Genomic DNA, 20,825 nt, shown 5'->3' with positions numbered 1-20,825 from the left:
ATTTGACGTTTGCCACGAATTCTGGCATTTTTCGCAAAATCGTTGGAAATTTTGTGGGGAATGTACCTTGCAGAATCAGCGATCGCAAAAGAGGCTAGTGTAGCTGCAAAATTTCGTGACATGGGCCCCTGGATAAACAACTATGTAGGTATGTGTGCACCTACAAAAAAAGTGCATCAGAGTCATCGCATAAGCAGGTCATGAGCTGCTCCTACACACACCGCTCTAGCAGTTTGGAAGCAATGGGCAGCAGGGAGATGGGACGATAATTACCAGGGTCAGACGGATCTCCGCGCTTGAGGATTGGCCGTACCTTAGCAAATAGCAATCTTGTATAAGGAGGGGAACGTGCCAGATGTGAAGGAAAGAGTAAAAAAATGAGCGAGACTAGGAGATAACTGCACTGAGAGGCGTTTGTAGATTGCTGCAGGAATGTTGTCAGGGCCGCAGGCTTTGTGACTACTTAGACGTTTCAGGTGAAGACGTATACTTTCTGCTGGGACAGGCTCAAATGCAACAAGAGATTACTCAGGCATTGGCCCATACGGTAGCTCCATTTCTGAGCGTGTTTGCGCGGAGAAAGGTGGTTCAGACGGCATGGTGCTATTACAACTATCTGCATCACTATCGCTAACCGCAGTCAGACTGGTTCTACGATTGTCACGCACGACAATGCTGGCGAAGGAAGATGTGAGCGATGGGACTGAGTACTGCAGTTCCAGGTAAATGACTGTTCTTCCAAGTAGGGAGTTCATCATAGTCTTCCATTGCTTCCTCGGGTCGCCATGACTTCTTATCAGACATGGCCACCCGTTTTGGGGTTTTCATCGTAGACGTAGACGTACCGTATTTTCCAGAGTACTTCGAAGTGTAAGTCGCACTTTGAACACTCGAAATTCACCACAAAAAAAAGGGGATGCGGCTTATGCTCCTCCGATGATCAAATTAAAGGGGAAGGTAAGCCTAAAATCAATTTTCTCCAGTTGTAGTGTAGGAAGATGTGAGCGATGGGACAGAGGACTGCGGCTCCTGGTAAACGACTGTTCTTCCAAGTAGGGAGCTTTATAATATACTCCGGAAAATACTGGAAACGAGTCAGGGAACGCAGGCCTTAGCGCCTGCAATGGAGCATGTACGTGTGCTGTGTGCTGTGTGCATGAGCCACATTATGTCCTCGCAATGGCTATTTTTCATATTTCCTACTTCTGCTTGCATACCACCACACATGCGCAACAAGTAACAAAATTCCCTCATCAGCAATGTGTGTGTGAAGGGAGCCGGCCCCATTCCTTGCAGCTTATACCAACGAACTCCTATTACACTTAGAATAAATAGATGAGCTTTGCCATGATATAAGTACGGTGAGTAAAAGCATGTTCTACCAGAGTAATCTGTAATACTGAAACGAAAGAAACTGCTATGTTCAAAATAATGACTGCATGTTTGTGCCTATGCAGGAGTGATTCTGTGAAAGGCAAGCAGCAGCAACAGCGGCGTGGGCGCAGATAGAGCATCAGCCATAGAGATAGCAGCAGCATCAGAATGATCACCAGCATCAGCCATGAGAGTTTATATAAATACTTTGGTGTGTTTCTTTTGTTTGGTGAGTTAAAATACTTGAAATACACATTGAAGTATAAAAAGCATACGAAATTTCAAGACAATGAATATTTGGCACAAGGTGTTGTGAATAACGTAAGATCTACCTAGTTTGCTACCACATGAAATCCACATTAGCTGAAGAGCCAGCCATTGTTCCCTACATCATTCTAACAAACTAGCACTGGTGATAGTAATTTCATATTTTTGCTCAAGTCGCTGTGTCTACACTAATTCCATCATTTTTAACCCATTGCCACAACTGAGATTTTTTGGCTGTGGAATCTAAACAAACTTCACTCCTCTGCCTCGGTGTTCTCCTCGTCGTCGCGCTCCTCGACGACGAGGTTGAGTCCCCTTCCCGGGTCCAGCGTGCTGACCAGGGTGTTCTCATCCACAGCTACAAGCTGACGAGGACGCAGCGTGAACACTGAATACCGCGACGGCGGATACCCACAGGACTCGACGAACGCATGCACTTGCTGCGCACATTACAAGAAAACGAAACAGCACAACGGCAAGCAAACTGTGTGAGATGGAATGGATTGAATGGAGGATAGTTGTTGGTCTTTGTAAATACATAACGTACTACAGTTCTGGCAAGTGAAATCCGACACTTGCCATAGGGGACCGCGCCACAAATGGACCCCAATTATGTAATGCACTGCACCTAATTTGTACAATAGAGCCGTACGCATCCCAAACAGATCGGAAGGTCACAGCGTAGATACACACAGTTCACAAACATGGTACACATAAGGAGTATTGGTATCCAATCCTCATTCATTTTTTAATTTTGCCAGCACCTTTTGAGCCTTGACTGTGAAGCTTGACTGTGATGAGTACGAGTTTGTCATCAGACAGATAAAGGTGTATGTAACACATGTAGTACGTATGCAGGGCTGCAGACTGCATAGTGCAGTCCCTTATGCCAAGTGTCGGATTTCACTTGCCACAACTGTAGTACTACATTGTAGTAACTAATTGTGCATTCATGAAATTAAACTAAATGTATACCATACATGGTACACTGTAACTGTGAAGACTATTGTTGGAGAGTTGAGTTGCACAACGCCTTCCGAATATTATACGCTATATACACGATTTGAGGATACAACTCTCCGGAGTTGAAGTTCACGCAGTACAGTAGAGCCGCGCGCTGAAGAACGTGGAGCCCAAGAACGTCCAGCCTGAAATTCTAAGAACGCCACAGCCTAAAGCTAAGAACGGCGGTGTTGGTTTTCTGGCAGCTTGTAGGATACATTACGATCCAGTACGGATTGTTTCTAAGAACGTGCTATAAGAACGCAGCCAGATTGCTGAAAAAATAAGAACATCCCAGGCTAACCCCTTGGAAACAACTTTCTTGGGCGCACGGCTCTACTGTATGTAAAGTCTCGAACACCTATTTGTAACACCCCCCCCCCCCCCCAAATAATTAATAGGGCTTGAAAGTGATGACGTCAAAACGGCCAGGGAGTAGTAAGTTGACATCAGATTTCTATTTTTTAGGGGTGAAACGAGTATCTATTTTGACCAATCGATCACTCGTTCATAATATTCGATCTGAGTATCCGATTATTTCGAGTATTTTATCAAAATTCAAAAGCACTAGATTTCCGAGTTCTCGACCAATTCGGAAGAAATTATCTGTGAACATAGAACAAAATTCGCCAACGTCTTGTACAGAGTGTAAAGTAACGATTTTCATCAGTACTTTCATATCTCAGAACGTTACTTGCCGTGGTGATCGCATCGTCCAAGTCTTAAAATACTGACTTAAAACCATGCATAACGCATGCATACCATGTACCAGTGGACCAGCAGTACAACAAAAGTTTTTGAAAATACAATGCCAATACTAAAAAATAAATAAATAAAATAAAAATAAAACGATCGAGTGCAAAATTTCGAATACTCGCTCGTTTGAAATTTTCGAACGAATACTCGAATGGCAATAAATAAGATAAATTGTGCACTCATAACAACAGCAAAAATGAAGAAAGTCAAGTTCCATAACGTTTTCTTGTGACTGTCATCAGTGGAACGCCGTCACATAAAAATGTAATAACTAAAACACACACTTATATACATGTAGCTAATATGGTTTCAGGTAGAAATACAGCAGCTAACAAGTACAAAAAGCGAAGTTTGCACCTTTGCAATGTGTGAATATAGTGTATGTGAGAAAGGTAGTGGCAGATGAATGTGATACTGTGTGAATGAATGTAATTAGGGATTCCAGTCAAAATTTCAAATTCATAATTCAAGCTAGCTTGTGCTTGGAAAATGTTACCAAGGAAATCAGAAAACCAACGGTACCAATTTTATCAAAATCGGTCCAGGCATTCCAAAGTTATAGCCATTTTTCTACCCAGAAATGGGTGAATTTTTCTCTGGCGATCAAATGGGAAATTGGCCCAAAACATGGTCAAACTACTGCACAGCAACAGCCTAGCAACAGTCAATTTCACCCGAATCAGGTGAAATTTGGAACACAGCCTCTAACCCTGATCTTGATCAAGATTGTGAATTTTTTTTCACCAAAAAACATTAATTGGCAAAAATGGCGCCCCTAGCAACTGCATAGCAACAGTGATGCAGCACATAGCAACAGCATAGTTACAGGCCATATTCTACTTATATTGAACCAGATTATCTTCGGAAACGGTTTGGGAGGCACTGTACACCCTAGACAGATGCCCTGCAGATTTGTTTACTTTTGCGAGAGGAGCTTGATCAGGTTTTCCTTGAGCACAGTTGACGAGAACTTGTTGCCGAGCTGCGAGAAAGCAAACAGCGACGAATCCGCCTCTTGGCTAAGGATCTTCTTTCTGAATTTAATCTGCAGCTTAAGCTTGCTCAGTCGGGCTGACTCAGATGTGCAAGATTCTAACCCTGCTTCAATTTCAGCTGGTGATTGCCAGAAACCATCTCTAGCGATGTCGGCAGAAAGCTGTGCTTTCTTCTCCGCTTCCCTTTGGCGCTTCTCTTGCACGGGCTTCTGCTGGGCAGCTTGTGCTGCAGCTCTGCTTTCCAGCATATGCCGCCGGCGTAGACGAAATGCAGCATACATACTTGGACTCAAATGTCTAGCCTTTTGAAATAGGTCCTCGCGCTCGGCTTCAGTGCGCTCCGCAAGCCAGGCTCCGGTCTTGTTATTGTTGTAGAGAATCATTCCTTCAAGAGCAGCAGTTGACGCATTCGGCTTCTCCCTCATCAGCCGATCGAGCATCGCAAAATCTCTCTCAGACACAGTGTTCGTCTTTGCCATTGTTGCCGTCTGCTCTTTCAGGGTTGCTGACGGGTCGTCCAGTTTCCCACCCGGCAAGTGATCACGGACTAGCCGGTACGTTAGACTGGCGATAGCTGCAAACAAAGACTGCAGGATGAGCTCAGTCTCTCCATCATTAGCACTTGAGGTGACAAGCTCTGCCCATTTCGTATCCTTGTCAATCGGCACACTAGGGAATGGCACAGTCTCGCCAGTTAGGAAACCAGCGGCATTGTCTTGTGACGATAAGAAGCTGTACAGGTGTGCGTACTTGGAATTCATGTCTAGAATTGAGACGCCCTTGTTCTCCAGCAACTTCCACAGAGGAGCGGAGAGGTGCTTGTCAATCAAGCCGAGTGCGCGCACGCCTGCAAGAAACAGAGGCTCCTTCAGGTCAGCGGTCACAGCTTGCAACAGCATATTGGGGCGGTCGAACACCGTCGTCAAAAAGCTCAGGGCGTGATCTCTCACAGAATACAAACCAGCAGCATTGTGAAATAAGATGTTGAATCGATTTCCACGGAAAGTGTCAAGCGGCACTTGAGAAACACCTCGCTGGCGCAGAAATGCAGCAAATTCTTCAGGAAAGCCACTCTGCTCAGAACCATGGCGCTCCAATGCCTTGCAGGCAGTTCTCACAAGACGGACAGCACCAGATTCCGTTGAGTTCCGTGCTGGATTCTGGGCGAGTAGCGTTGCACCTGCCATGGACCCATCCAAATGCAGCTGTTCGTACACTCTCAGCGACTCGGACACAGTTTCAGCCATATTCACGATGAAATGCATCCCACAGAAGAAGTTATGCATATCCAACATAGACCTCTTCTCCTCTTCACCAACATCACACCATCCGCTGACAACGGCAGGCAGCACCTGGCTTCGATACTGCTGAAGTAATTCATTAAAGTTCTTCTGGACAATATGGCGGTCGGACATTGTGTTTTTTATTGCTGCTGTAATCCGCATGGACGCATCCTTCGTTCCCGACACCCGCTGGATGTCATCCACTATCTGCACGTAGGTGTCCAGAGTCATCTGCGCCGTCCCAGACAGAACTTCCCGCATACCCATACTATACTGGTCTCCACCAATACCGACCTAGAACAAATGCAGGAATCACACATAGGAAAAAACGATGAAAGGGCACAAGAAACATGTGCTAGCTGATAAGACATGTTCTCATCACGGTGGACACCAATTACCAGCAGTAGTGCTCCACACGGCTGGCATAGGAAATTCAACACCAGCGTCATAATAATTATTGCTTACTAAACCCTTGCATAGAACGGCAAGACTGATAGCATTCAAATTCTCAGCGCAGTCAAGTGGCTAATGGGCCCAGTATGCCTAATAATCACAACTTACCTGGAAAGACATATACTTCTGACCAAACTTTGTCGTCCCGTCACTGTGCAATGTGACATTATCTGCAGAAACTAGCAGATCACTGAGCTGAACTTGCGATAGGGTGGCAGCTTCGACGTACATCTCAGACAGCTTGGATGGCTGTGGAAGTCGCCCAAGTGTTCTGCCGCAGAGCGAAGCAACTGAGCGCATGATAGGCTCAACGTTGTTGATGCCAACAATGCGCGACAGAAGGTCCATACAACATTTACGCACGGAAGCCGTGAATATTTTTCCCGCAATCATAGTGTCCACTGTTCCGGTGTCCACAGCTTTCATTGCCTGCTTCAGCGCTTCCACTTCTCCTGCCAGTGCAGCATTTGCAACTTTCAAATCCTTTATGTTCGAGTGCAAATGGGAGATTTCTTCTTGCGAATTTAATTCTAGCTCCATTGCACTCTCCTCCATCTCGTCTGCTGCTGAAGTTGATTTATCTTTCCAGTATTGGACTTGCTTTGCCAAACGCTGATCACGCGCCCTGGCTTCAGTTAGATCACACTCCATTGCATGTGCGTCATCCTTTAGATCACTGATTTCTCTCTTCACCCGTTTTAACTCGGCACGCTGTTCGGCTATTACGCTATTTTTCCGCTTTTCCCTCCGGCGAATATTTTGAATTTCGGCAGGTGACATAGCTCTCTCCTGTAGTGTTTCCATTTCCACCTTTAGTTCATGACACTCAGTGCCTAGTTGGTCAGCCACATCCAGGTGCGCATGTGCCATAAAGTAATCGTCAGCACTCGGCTCACCCGCACCCGGTTGATCGTCCACAGCAGCACGGCCTCCACTGGCCACAGCAGTACTCTGTGCACCTCCTTCAGCAGCTGTTTTTGATGATTGAGCCAACTTGGAAGCGGATAGTATTATAGAGTCTTCCTGCTCCCAATTTTCTAGACCCTGGATGGCAGATGCACGCTTCGTTTTGGCCAAATTACTCCTCTTCTTCACGATGGCTTTGGCCCTGGCCCAGAACGTCGACAAGCATGGCAAGTCACCAGCACGTGGGCTCCCAGAGAGTTTGCAAACGAAATCCAGAAGACGTTTTGGATGGGTGCCTGGATCACGCTGATTTGACACATACTGCATCAGTTCCAACACCAAACGGTTCGATACTATCGGTAGTGACGGCAGCTCACTGTTCTCCGCCAGCGCACGAGTTGTAAATCCAAACCTAGAAAATGGATCAGCCGCACATTCTCCTTGTTCCTCGCAAGCAGGAGATAGCACGGCATCGTGTACTACGTCGCGCTCACGAGGAACAGCACAATCCTGGTCTTCGCGCTCCATGATACTCGCGATCAGCTGACTGCGCTGTGACTGACACCTACTGTACTAGCACCCTTCTTCTTCACAACTAAAAAATCGCAGTTTGTCGGAGCCGTCGGAGGTACTTCTGGCACCACCCGGCGCGCTCAAATTTTGTTGCGCTGGTCTCCCTTTCTTCAGAAAAATACCAGCATGGGTGATTCCGAAAGGTTTTTTGGTGCTGAAGCTGAAAATCGATTTAAGAATCCCCTAAAATGCCGTTTTAAACTTGAAAATTGCCTTCAATTTCTTCTTTGACTGATCGCAATGGCCCAATTTCGCCGCGCGGCGACCAAAAACCCCACATTGGACAGCTGAAAACCTCAGGAAGCCACTGGTGACTTCAAAAATCCTCCACAGCTCACGATATCCCAGCGCACTGGCCTAGAATGAGCCGTCATCGCGCGACCAAACTTTTGTGTGTAGCGCGTGGAGAAAGTCCTCGAACCCAGTTGGCCGGATCCTGGAACCCCTAATGTAATGGTGCGTGTGTATTACTTGAAGAGTGTGAGTGATACAACGTTTTCTTTCTGTTTACATAGCACAGGGTCACGAGTACGAATATACACAGCTTCCAACACCTGCAATTGCTTGAAGAAACGTGCGCAACGAATAACACTAAACCAGGAATTCGTTCGTTCACAGTGTTGAAGGACGTCCTGCCAACCCACCATTTGAGCCATCTCATTTATCAATTTGAATGCCGACAATGTGGTAGTCGGTATGTTGGCAGGACGCTTCAACACTTGTCCGAACGCATCAAGCAGCACGTCCCATTATCATTGTTGTCCCAGGCTGCCAGGTTAAGCAGGCCGAAGCGTGGGAGACCACGAAAACATCCGCTGCCTATTTCTACACCTAGCACGGCTCACAATCCGGAAACAGAAACACCGACTACTTCCATTGAGAACGAGCAGACTAATCTGGTTCCCCCCTCGGAAACCGGACCACGGCAAGGGAGGCCGCCGGACGGTCGCTCCTCGACAAACCATGTTGCTGCAACGGTAAGAGCGGAAGGGGAACAACAAACAGAGCAGAACCGAGGAGAAGCAAGAGACTAGCAGAGGCACGACTGAGACAAGTGGAGAACACAAGGCAAGGAGACGCAGGAGGAAGCACAGGCACGGCACAGAACGAATCAAGGAGAGGGAAGCGGTGTCGCGAGGAGATGGAGACTGATGACGACGAATACGAGTGCGATGGGATGGACGGCGGCATTGGAATGGAGGTGGAGGATGAGAGTAGTGATGAGGAGGAGTTTGATGTTGACAAGAGGAAGTCTGCAGTGTACAAGCATTTGGTGTCCAGTCCAGAATGTCGTAAGGTGTTTGACGATTCCTGGTTTAGTGTTATTCATTGCGCACGTTTCTTCAAGCAATTGCAGGTGTTGGAAGCTGTGTATATTCGTACTCGTGACCCTGTGCTATGTAAACAGAAAGAAAACGTTGTATCACTCACACTCTTCAAGTAATACACACGCACCATTACATTCATTCACACAGTATCACATTCATCTGCCACTACCTTTCTCACATACACTATATTCACACATTGCAAAGGTGCAAACTTCGCTTTTTGTACTTGTTAGCTGCTGTATTTCTACCTGAAACCATATTAGCTACATGTATATAAGTGTGTGTTTTAGTTATTACATTTTTATGTGACGGCGTTCCACTGATGACAGTCACAAGAAAACGTTATGGAACTTGACTTTCTTCATTTTTGCTGTTGTTATGAGTGTACAATTTATCTTATTTATTGCCATTTTACGACTATTGTCTCCTCGTCGATTGTTTGAATACTCGAATATTCGAACTAATCGTTTCACCCCTACTATTTTTGGATCCACAAAGGTGTGACTTTGCTATTGCCTAAGTATGTGGGTGCATAGCAACCCACTCATGTCGCATGCAGGTGTGACTTTTATTTCGCCACCAGTTGTAACCCCGCCCCCAGTAGCCAAATCAGTCAGTTTCACTGGCTACATCACCATGCTGTGGGTAAGACCGCTTGAAATGTGCTTGGATCCATACAAAACTGGATTCAAGTGGATCCAGTTTTCGAATTTTTGAAATTGTTGCTATGCTGTGACGTAGCACTTTCAAGCCCTATTGCACCTACAGTACAGCCTAAAGTATGGCGGGTGATGCCGTCGTAACCAAAGGGACCCTAACCAGAATTGACGAGCTGGTACAGAATCTCCGTCGCTGCACATCTCCCTTTGGCATGCGAACTGAGAAGGTAGTGGTGACCTGTGCAGAACAAAATGATTTCCAGCATCGCGTATATGCACACGCACATGCATGCATGCATGCACGCACACTCACACACACACACACACACACACACACACACACACACACACACACACACACACACACACACACACACACACATGCACACGCTCACATGCACACGCTCACATGCTCACACACATGCACACGTACGCACACACACACACAAGTCCAACAGGCATAATGGTGATTACACATACAGTCACCATAGGGTGTTGTCATAACGATGTGGCAAGGCACGGGTTTGGCAACTTTGCGCAATCAATAGACACCCTTAGCAAACAACGGTAGTGCTATTTTTTTTACGGTACTCGTACCTTGATCACCCATATAGCGTTGATTTGAAGCTGCAGTGTAAAAAACGTTATGGGGGCTGATTTATCGTTGTGACGAACGGTACGTTTTTTGGCCAAATATTGCGTTGTGCGTACCCACTTTACTTTGTATCGCGTATACAGCGGCATAAATGGTTGTACAGCACGAAATAGAAGCTATTCTCATGGCAACATGTTAACAGCGTACTAAAAATAGCGTGCATCTTGCTAAAGGTCGAACCCAAATCCTGGTATTTTTCCCCTCACGGTAATACAGTTACAACCAGGGAGTAGTACAATACCATTATACTACTACCTGGTTACAACATAACGTTTTTTTGCTAAGGGTGTCTAATTTCTGCGAATTGCCTCAATCAGCAGCTTGTGAAGAAGCAGCAGAGCATAGGAAAGTGACGTTAATGCATTAATTATCAGACACTGTGCAGAAAGGGAGAGAAGATGTGCTGCTTTTCCGAGTTTAAAGCTTTGGTGATCATCGCGCAACTGCTTGTGTATGTCAGGGAAGAACAGCAAAAGAAGGGTCTGGATGCCACTGCCGTCTGACACACGCTGCTGCCTGGTGCTCCCGAGGTGTTTGTCGCGCTGGAAACGAACGGCGCCACAACCTCCGGCAAGCCCGCCGTCGACGCACTCCCGCCTTTGTGGCTAGGTCTCAGAGACGGGCGGCAGCTCGTCTTCAGCAGCGGGCCCGGGCGGTCCCTCCCCCGCTCACCACGCCTCCACCGCCACCGTTAAACCCGTCGGGCCGGTTTGACCGGTTCAGTCAAGAACCAGAACTGGTCTCAGAGGCCGAATTGTCGGAGTAGAGTAGATATTTTTGTGCTACTGACCAGGGAGTCGTAAAATACCGGGAGGCAACACGAGATGCACAACCGCGTCGGATGATTGACTCAGCTCGGGCACGAGTGCTGAGGGAAAATATAGAATCCCCATGAGGTCAAAGCGGCGCAGGTCATGCACAAAGGACGCGTTCGCTGTTTGGTCCCAAAAATCCAAAAAAATAATCCTGCTCCCAAGGAATCGTCCGAGTGTCAGCAGTTGATTTGGTGATTCTAAGTTTGTGCCTTGACGGGGTAAAGGATGATGGAGCTTGACAGAGATGCCTGCCAAAGTGATGAGTCCACCGTGGAAGATGTAGATGACGCCACGTATCCACTTGGTGACCTGAGTTGTGGAGATGTTCAGCTGTGGACTACTGGTGAGATTCTCTCGCCTGCATTTTTTGGTCTCGTCTTGTCCTTGTGAACACGAATGTATAATCTGTAGCATACTAAGCGCCCCAAACTCACCCGCAAAATGGGAGTCTGCCCACGGTGCATTGTCTGTTCACTATGACATGTGACAGCGTTGAAACTGTGACAGGATATTATTTTATTCATGTCCTGAAAATTACTGCGTGTGTACCTAGTATGTAAATTGTTGACATTATATGTAAACCTCCGCCCTCAACCTTTGCTTTGCCTATGTGCAGATCCATGTAAGAGTGGCAGTGCCACCATGGTGTTTGAGAAGAAAAAGGAGCCATACTCCATCGTGATGGCTCATGTTCGGTCAGTCATTTCCTTCAGCCTGGTGAGGTCTGCTATTGCAAGCCTACGTGGGCATCGCGGCCCCAGCAAGCACTTCTGCGACGCCGGAGTGTCATCAGCCGCATTGGCTGCAGCTGAGTGTCACCTGCCAGTGTAACATTCTCATTCATCATTTCTTGCATGTGTATTTGCGATCAATAGTATTATTTAAGCGCAGTTTAGCGCGTGCCCCTCATTCCCCATTTCCCTTTTTCCTTTATTTTGCTCCCTTTTGGCGCATTAGCGCGTGTCGGGTTTTCCTTTGTTTTTCTTATTTTCGCGCTGCCTTATTATTTCGTGGCTAATCATACAATCCAAAAAAAACCTCGCAATGCATACTTCTACATTCCGTTTACTGTAAAGTGAGAAACTTTCGCTAGAGATTAAATTTCGCTATTTTCGCGACCATCACACATTCGCGAATATAAATCACCGCAAACCTCTCCGTACATTGATTGTAGACAGTACAAGATCCGGCTGAAGAGATACAATTGTAAAAGTTTCTCATTGTGAACCAGCCCAATTTATGAAAACGCTAAATTTGCGCACCGCGAAAGTTTGTCCCTTTACAGTAAGTCAAACCATCCTAAGTCAAATTTCAGACCATGTATCAAAGCAGAATTACTCCGTTACAATCGTACTAGTACTCTGCTCTCTGATATCCTGTCTGTTCGCAAACTCTTTTGGTTCCGCCTTAAGACTCCGCGGCTATCCGCCACACTTCCTAGCTTCTGTTTTCAATACTATCGAAGCTATCGAAGCTTTACCTACCATCCCGAAAGAGAAGTCCTCATCGAAGTCACATGGTAACTCCATTACCTTCACTACTTCATATCATAATTTCTTCATTCATGAGAATATTAGAGGACTCCATAATTCTACTTTTAACATGGATGCATCGGTTTTCTATCGTAAGACCAATTTGCTATAAGGCTTATGCCGGTTAGTACAAGTTGTACAGATCCCGTAGAATCCCGTAGACCCGGTCACAGTGGGTGTTGAATGTGCAGGACCCTATTGTGTTTTCTGCTATTTCCACTAAGAAATGGGCCCTGAAGGAATTTCATACGAAATCCTTTTCTGACAAAAATCTAGCTAGTCATTAGTTCTAACCAAAGTGATTGCCTGATGAGTCCAGCGGGGACGAAACGTACGTCGCAATCGAGCTATGTCCTTGCTGTGTCATCATCTATGTGCCATGCGCTACTTGATGTACCAGCCTGCTATGCCGGATACCGCCAGCCATGCATCGACCAGGCGCCAGGCGCGAACTGATGGTGGTGGTGGTGAGAAGGAGAGCTCTGTGCCAGAACTTTGCAGCCTAGAGAGCGTGTGTGGGCAGGCGTGTGTTTACCGCCATACTGCCAGGTGTGTCTTTACCACCATATTTATCAACCATAAGTACAGCTGCAGTGGTGTCTTCAACTTCATTCTCCAAAGTGAAGAAGCTGGAAAAGTGATTGCTCGCCAATAAATTATGAGGCTAAGAGGTCAAATGCGCATGCATAGTACACGATGAACACCCAACCGGGTCTACGGGATTTCGTGAATCTGTACAACTAGTACTAACCGGCATAAGGTCTATTCTAATGTTTTTTCTTCTGCAGTTCCTTGAACCTGCATTTTGGCAGTGTCAATAACATTGACACTGCCAAAAGCATATTGGTATTTTTCACTGAAACTTCCAGTCTTATCCGTAAATGGAAACCACCAAATATAGATCATTGTATAAAATATTCATACGGACATTTCCAAACACGGATCATAATACATTTGCATGCCACACTCATCTGCACACAATGACACATTTCTAAAACACATTTCAATTACACCCACCCCTCTTTGGGCTCCCAGCGGCTTTAGTGGGCCCACGTGTGTTATAGATACCTTTGGTCAAGTGAGTTGGCCCTGCTGTTTACTGTAGTTTCCTTTACTCATTTCCCTCACTCTGATGATTCTTAAAACAAGATGAAACCGGTCAGTCAATCTATCGAGTAACTGTTGTTTCGGTGTGTAGGGGGTTCTACTTTTCCAACTACCGTCAAGTGTCAGTCGACAGGAAGCGCGAGCTCCAACGTTTGGAGCAGCCACCTTCTTCTACTATGAGCTTCCAGGGCATAACCCCCACCCCTAAAAAAAAAGAGATTCGAACCCACATGTACACATTGCATGTTTACCATAATACCTCATTCTTTGGGGCAGGGCACCCAGGCATAGAACCCGCTTGTTACCTCCTACTGTGGTCAGAGTACAAAAATTAATGATCTTTTCAGAACAGAGCCCAATGTGCTAGGCACATAGCCCTCACATACATGGTAGACAAAAGAAACAAAGTCACCCTATGCACTATGAACAATCAAACTGTCATTGTAACGACCTGTGCCAAGAGAAGCAGAATGGAACAAGAAAATGTCATACCTCTGTAGAGTCCGCTGCTGGTTCAGATTCTAAAACAGCTGAGATCTAACACAAACAAAAAAAGCACACAAATACACACCAGTTAGGCAGTTAGCCGCACACAAACATCGAGTCTTTGACGGTGTACATGTTTTCAGAAAACATACCCACTATCCCAACCACTCTTGAGAAATGGTGTCGCTGTACCAAGCCAGTCACTTTTCGCTCTAACACCCCCCCCCCCCCCTTCCCTTCCCTGGACACACACACACACACACACACACACACACACACACACACACACACACACACACACACACACACACACACACACACACACATCTGCACTCTCCCACACAATATCTAGACAACTACAGATGCGCTCGGCGAAATCCGACCCAAAGTGCAAAACTGGCGCCCTGTACCAGTTTTGATTACACCATTGTATTTCTACATGTCACTGTGCACGTCTAGCCACATTCATGCCACTTCCAGGGCGTCAAGGGCCGTGCTAGCTCAGGGCTCCAGATATGCACTTAGGGTTGGATTTCATCGAGCGCAACTGTACTTCATATTCATCTACACACAATACCACAGCAAACAGCATTGGTTCACTTTTAGAACTTCACCTCAGGCTTGCTTTCGGCATCTGTTGAACGTCCCTTTCGCTTTCGCACAGGTTCCACCTTCCAAAGCAGAAACACACACACACAGATAGGGCAGGGTGAAGTTACACATACTGGGCTGCTCGGAGAATGGGCACGCCAGCACAAACACAGCAGACACCAGTGTGTATAATGTACACCATTCAATGTGGACTATACATATGTATAATGTACACCATTCAGTGTGGACTATACACTTGTATAACGTACACCATTCAATGTGGACTATACATATGTATAATGTACACCATTCAGTGTGGACTATACACTTGTATAACGTACACCATTCAATGTGGACTATACATATGTATAATGTACACCATTCAGTGTGGACTATACACTTGTATAACGTACACCATTCAATGTGGACTATACATATGTATAATGTACACCATTCAGTGTGGACTATACACTTGTATAACGTACACCATTCAATGTGGACTATACATATGTATAATGTACACCATTCAGTGTGGACTATACGCAATGTCTACTGTTCAGTTCTCAGTGCCGAGAACCACTTGTCTTCGGCCAAGAAAAATCGTTTACGGAAGAAGTGCTGTGTTCTCTGTTCTAAGTTGTTCTCTGGCATGGATAGACCCCAGAAAATGATACTCGCATGGGGATACTTATGCCTATTGTTGTAGATGTACTCATGTCTCATGGCCACTTGAAAGTACGAAAAACACAATTTCCCGAACTTCGTCGCCCCAAAAATACAACAAAATGCATAAGTACATCGTTGTGCGTTGTGCTTTGAATGAGGAAACAAAGAATCCGACAGTTTCATTCTCACAACATTTTCGACATCACGGTGCAGTCAAAACTATTGTTACTGGTCTTGTTGATGCTGCGTAACACTGCAATCGCAGATCATACTCCCATGACTCATGAAGATGACGTTAACGAACAACGGCCAGTTTGCGTGTCCCCAACTCGTACACGCAGAGGCACACTCCGGCTTTCATACCCATGATATTAGAGATGGCAATGGTGTCTGTCACATGCGATTATGTCATGTTAGGTGTGATCACATGGATCCTTTCATGAGCGACATGCGAACTGTAACTATTACAAGTATTATTATTTCCCGTTTGTCTCTTTCCCTCAAACTAGTGAAGATTTTATGACTTGGGGCTCCCCGCGTGCTAGAGTGTACATGAAGTGTGTGGGTACAGTGAGGGCTGCGTCCCACCCGCCTGTGTGGATTCACAGGAAGTGTGAGTTACGAAGTCTGAAGAAAACGTTGAACAGTCTCTGCTGGGATGACGACTACACCATAGCTCAGTGGTTAGAGCATCGCTAGCTACAAGCGAGGGTCCCTGGTTCGAGTCCTGGTGGTGACAGTCAATTTTTTCTTCAGACTTTTCCCGTTTGTCTCTTTCCCTCAAACTAGTGAAGATTATTATTATTATTATTATTATTTGGAAAGGATTGGGAGAACTTCAAATTCAAAGTATCAGTCGGGGAAGTGAACTGCCTGAAAAGAGAAAAAAACGCCAGACCCACCAGGACTCGAACCTGGGGTGGTCCCCTGGGGGAGGGAAAAAGACCCAAGTGCCATCAGTATGTGTGGCACGTGTTGTGAGCTGCCTTTCGAGTGAAAAACTTGTCAGCGCCTTCTAGGTTCAGCCTGATCCCATAGCTCAGTGGTTAGAGCATTGCTCATGACAAGCAGGGTCCCAGGTTCGAGTCCTGGTGGGTCTGGCGTTTTTTTCTCTTTTCAGGCAGTTCACTTCCCCGACTGATACTTTGAATTTGAAGTTCTCCCAATCCTTTCCAAATTTAATCACTTTCTTTCACCTCTGGTAGTTTCCAGAAACTGACCGTGGTTGGTCCCCTGGGGGAAGGAAAAAGACCCAAGTGCCATCAGTATGTGTGGCACGTGTTGTGAGCTGCCTTTGGAGTGAAAAACTTGTCAGTGCCTTCTAGGTTCAGCCTGATCCCATAGCTCAGTGGTTAGAGCTTTGCTCATGACAAGCAGGATCCCAGGTTCGAGTCCTGGTGGGTCTGGCGTTTTTTTCTCTTTTCAGGCAGTTCACTTCCCCGACTGATACTTTGAATTATTATTATTATTATTTCAAAATTTTGAAGGACGCTTCACGCAGCTTCATTATACTTGAATTGTTTGCAGGCAACCTGCCTACACTCAAGAGAGCACTGCATTTCACACAAATCCATTGGTATCGTTACAACGTTTCGGTCTTTATGACCATCATCAGGAATGAAGTGGACATGGAAAGAACAGCAGTATAAAAGAAGGAGGCAAGCAAGCAAAGCGCGGTACATAGTGACAGCGCGCGTAGAGAAGTGCAAAGCACGTCATGGCGGGTGTGCATTACTACATATACATGACAACACAAGCACAAACGGCGAGGAAAGTAGATACTGCGTTACAGCAGTGATAACAGCCCAGTTACAGTCTCACACCACCAGTGAGGTGTCTAGAGCCCCGCGCCACTCGCAGTAAGGTGGTGTTATAGCAGATCCCAGCCACTGTTGTTATTAATTTCCGGGGATCGCTCCCTGATATTGATGGCCTCCCGGATCCTCCTCCTGGGGCGGTCACGCTCAGAACCGAGAACCCGGATACCTGAGAAAGCCGTTGCTCCCAATGGCAATGGGTCAGATGCATTATTATTATTATTATTATTAACTGGTTTTGAGGGAAAGAGACAAACGGGAAAAGTCTGAAGAAAAAATTGACTGTCTCCACCAGGACTCGAACCAGGGACCCTCGCTTGTAGCCAGCGATGCTCTAACCACTGAGCTATGGTGTAGTCGTCATCCAAGCAGAGACCGTTCAACGTTTTCTTCAGACTTCGTAACTCACACTTCCTGTGAATCCACACAGGCGGGTGGGACGCAGCCCTCACTGTACCCACACACTTCACGTACAAACTAGCACGCGGGGAGCCCCAAGTCATAAAAGTATTAACTGGTTTTGAGGGAAAGAGACAAACGGGAAAAGTCTTTTATTATTATTATTATTATTTAATAGGGGTGATCACAATGATCTATAAGGAGTGGCACCACACGCACCAGCTCGCAGTACAAAGCACACACGATGATGTCATTCAAAAACCTCAGCAATTTTCCATGCACAGATGGTACTACATACCACTGCTTCTCCATGACCTTTCCAGGCAGGTGAGAACTGATTCAGCTGCTTGTCCTTGCTGTCAAGCTTCTCATGCTGCAGCTCCGACTGCCGTGCAAGAAACCGTTCAGCCTGGTCAACAATCATAGGCACATGGTAGGTAAAACTAACTAATACTTATCACAATACATTGTACTTAGTTACTAGTGACATTGCTGTAACACACAATGGAGAGCTATATTGCCGCCGAGCCGGTGAAACCATCAGATAGCAATGAAAGAAGACATGCATCGATTTTGAATCCAGATATCATGTTTATCTGTCATATTTCTAAGTTCACAAACAGCACCTTTCCCAGTTTACCTACACACTGTCAAACATGACACGACACATGAATACAAGGCAGAATAGTACCACCCACTACCATTTTAATCCCCTTGGCGGGGTAAAAAAATAGTACTCGAAGGTGTCGCACGCCCTAAGGGGCCATCCGTAATTATCGATCTTTTTCACGAAACGAAAAAGTTTCGTTTATGGGTGGGTGGGTAGCGACCGGTTTCGTTTTGAAAAAACATCGAAAGCGGAAAAATCAACGCTCACTGCATCAGTGCATGCATACATAATGATTGACTGTGTACATCGAAGTAGATCGACAGTAGACTCTACGTCGCGTGGCCAAGCAAGTGCTGCATGGATGCACTGATACCACTCTGTACTCAGTGCAGTGAGTTCCTTTCGGCCTTGGATGACTTCTCCGACGAGGACCTAGCAGTCATCATGGTCATTCACTCTGGGACCGACGACAGATAGATAATAACGTTACTTCGTTCCAGCCGCCGATGCAAGAGAATTTCAAATTACGGAGCGGGGCGCACGCCAAGTAAATTCTCACGCAAAGATGGGGAGCGCCAGCCGCTGAAGACGATGTCGTCGTAAAGACTCGTAATGTACCTGGAAGAATCTGATCATGCTTATGCTGGGGAAGCCATGGAGAGTGATCCCCGTGTCGACAGTCTTCCGGAGACGGAAAATTAGGCCATCGACTTTCTACGTACCTGATAGACGGCAGCGCAGCGCGGCGTGCGTGCGACCTTACGGAGCTTTCCGACAGCGATTCTGGGGCGATGCTGCTCTCATTTGCGAGCAAGGCACACCCACTGAAGTCTGTGATAGCTATGGCGTTTGTTTCCGCTCCGAAGTCGACTTGTTTTGGCAGTATCATGTCAATGTCGGGACTCTGACGATTTGCAAGTGTACAATTCCCGTGTTTAGACGTAGAGGTGCCAGCAGCGTATGTGTGTGGTAGGTGAAAATAAATGTTTCCATGGTCAAGAAGTAGTACCAGACTTCCAAGAAAACATAACTAACGTTGTTACTTACTTGCACAATCACACAAAATGTGGCCTCGCTATGTTGTAACAGCCAATCAAGATCATTTTCTGCACAAAGTCTCAAGTCAATTAATTTTTTCGTTTCAGGGGGGTGGGTGGGTGGGTGTGGGTCATAACTAAACTTTTTCGTTTCGTGAAAAAGATCGATAATTACGGATGGCCCCTAAATACGACTCAAATTGCTGTTTTCACACATGGATAACATTACTGGCACATATCAACATTCTGAAGAATTGTTCCGGGCGCTTTGGCCTCGCCAAGGAGATCTTACCAAGCATATACAGTAGCCCATTGAAAAATAACCTACACTCGGCACCATCCTCAATATGTAACACCTGCACACAAGACACAAGTATATTGAACACTACCTTTTCAGTTTGCTTTGCAGATATCCGCTCCAACAATTCTTGGCGACGTTGATTCTTCTCTTCCTCGGGAATTTCTACACGCATTACATACAAATGGCAAAGAAAGACAACCATCTCGACTAGGATTGGGTGTTCTACAAAGGCATCTGGCCGGACGAATGAGAGAGGGGAGCCAATAAGACTTCTATTTTCTAAACTAATGAGTATTATTATTAGACTCGGGTGGAGAGCAAAGGATTAATTTATATTATTATTTATATTATTAATTATAAGAAGAAAGAGGACCAAAAAGCTACAAGGTACGTTACAATATCCACTAACGCCACCAGTTACTTTACAATCAGCTCATGCGATAGCATTGCACGACACTGACCAACGGTACTGACGTTCTACACCTAACTGGAAATCTCTTTCACTTTAATAGCGTAACTTGTAGGTCTTTGGTCCTCTTTCTTCTTATAAAGTATTACTTCATAATCTTGATAGAATTGTGCAACAGATTCGAGGAAAAATTGGATAAACCTATTTCTGGTCTGAATGATGTAAGAGTTCTTCTATCCCCCCCCCCCCCCCCCCCCCCCCCCACACACACACACAAATACTCTCACACACAAGGACCCTGAAAAATGTCTACAATAGGAATGCTGTCACTTACCGGGTACAGCTTCCAATAGCTCTCTCTCATGTCGGCGCTCAAAGAATGGAGTCACGAACGTGGAAAGGAGCCAACTAACAATAGCCAGAATGACCAAGCCAACCAAAATATAACCTGGCAGGGACACATTTTCCTGTCCGGCCAAGAAAGCAACAAAACCGAAGGCGAAAAGCCAAAGAGTAGTTTTCAAAACTATGTCCATAGCGAATTGTGAAACGCCTGTAAGAAAAGAAACTATTCCTAGATTGAAATAATTGAGCACTGGGACACCATTTGCAAAGTATTGTCCAGTATTCTAAATAAATAAATACAAAGAATAAGGCTCTACTCCGCACAAGGAGAAGACAACAGTTAACCGGACCAATCAAGAAAGTGACAGCAAAGGAAATGAATGAAAACTGCCAGAATCATTCTCTTTCGAGTGCAGCTTTGTTTACTTGGCACTTTTTGTTTTTCACAAGATTAGACTT

At 45.8% G+C, this 20,825-nt stretch overlaps 2 protein-coding genes across 2 annotated transcripts in view; one reads left to right on the top strand and one right to left on the bottom strand.

Moving 5' to 3' along the window:
- Positions 1-1,898, top strand: part of LOC135815590 (nibrin-like) — a 14,168-nt gene extending 12,270 nt beyond the window's left edge. Inside the window, exon 15 of the mRNA XM_065328906.1 lies at positions 1,458-1,898. Coding sequence (XP_065184978.1) covers positions 1,458-1,509 — 52 coding nt within the window. The 3' untranslated portion in view covers positions 1,510-1,898. The remainder of the gene's footprint in view (positions 1-1,457) is intronic.
- On the bottom strand, positions 1,261-20,825 carry LOC135815596 (uncharacterized). The gene is made up of 7 exons (XM_065328911.1): positions 20,356-20,825; positions 19,701-19,774; positions 17,963-18,073; positions 14,806-14,862; positions 14,198-14,242; positions 9,757-9,834; positions 1,261-2,081 (listed from the first exon to the last, which is right to left on the bottom strand). The coding sequence occupies exons 1-7, from the start codon at positions 20,555-20,557 to the stop codon at positions 1,896-1,898; spliced, it is 753 nt and encodes a 250-aa protein (XP_065184983.1). The 5' UTR covers positions 20,558-20,825; the 3' UTR covers positions 1,261-1,895.

This window comes from Sycon ciliatum, chromosome 4 (assembly GCF_964019385.1).
Source record: "Sycon ciliatum chromosome 4, ocSycCili1.1, whole genome shotgun sequence".
In the NCBI taxonomy this organism is placed as follows: Eukaryota; Metazoa; Porifera; class Calcarea; order Leucosolenida; family Sycettidae; genus Sycon; species Sycon ciliatum.
This window is presented reverse-complemented; position numbering and strand designations above follow the sequence as displayed.

What these genes read in the sequence shown, in the direction of transcription:
- LOC135815596 (XM_065328911.1), bottom strand. Translation starts at nt 20,557, where the DNA reads ATGGACATAGTTTTGAAAACTACTCTTTGGCTTTTCGCCTTCGGTTTT. An exon ending in CAGCAGCGGACTCTACAGAG is followed by an intron (nt 9,835 to 14,197) that starts GTATGACATTTT and finishes TGTTCTGCACAG; the next exon opens with GTCACCACTACCTTCTCAGT. An exon ending in GTACCAGCTCGTCAATTCTG is followed by an intron (nt 2,082 to 9,756) that starts GTTAGGGTCCCT and finishes TAATGTGCGCAG; the next exon opens with CAAGTGCATGCGTTCGTCGA.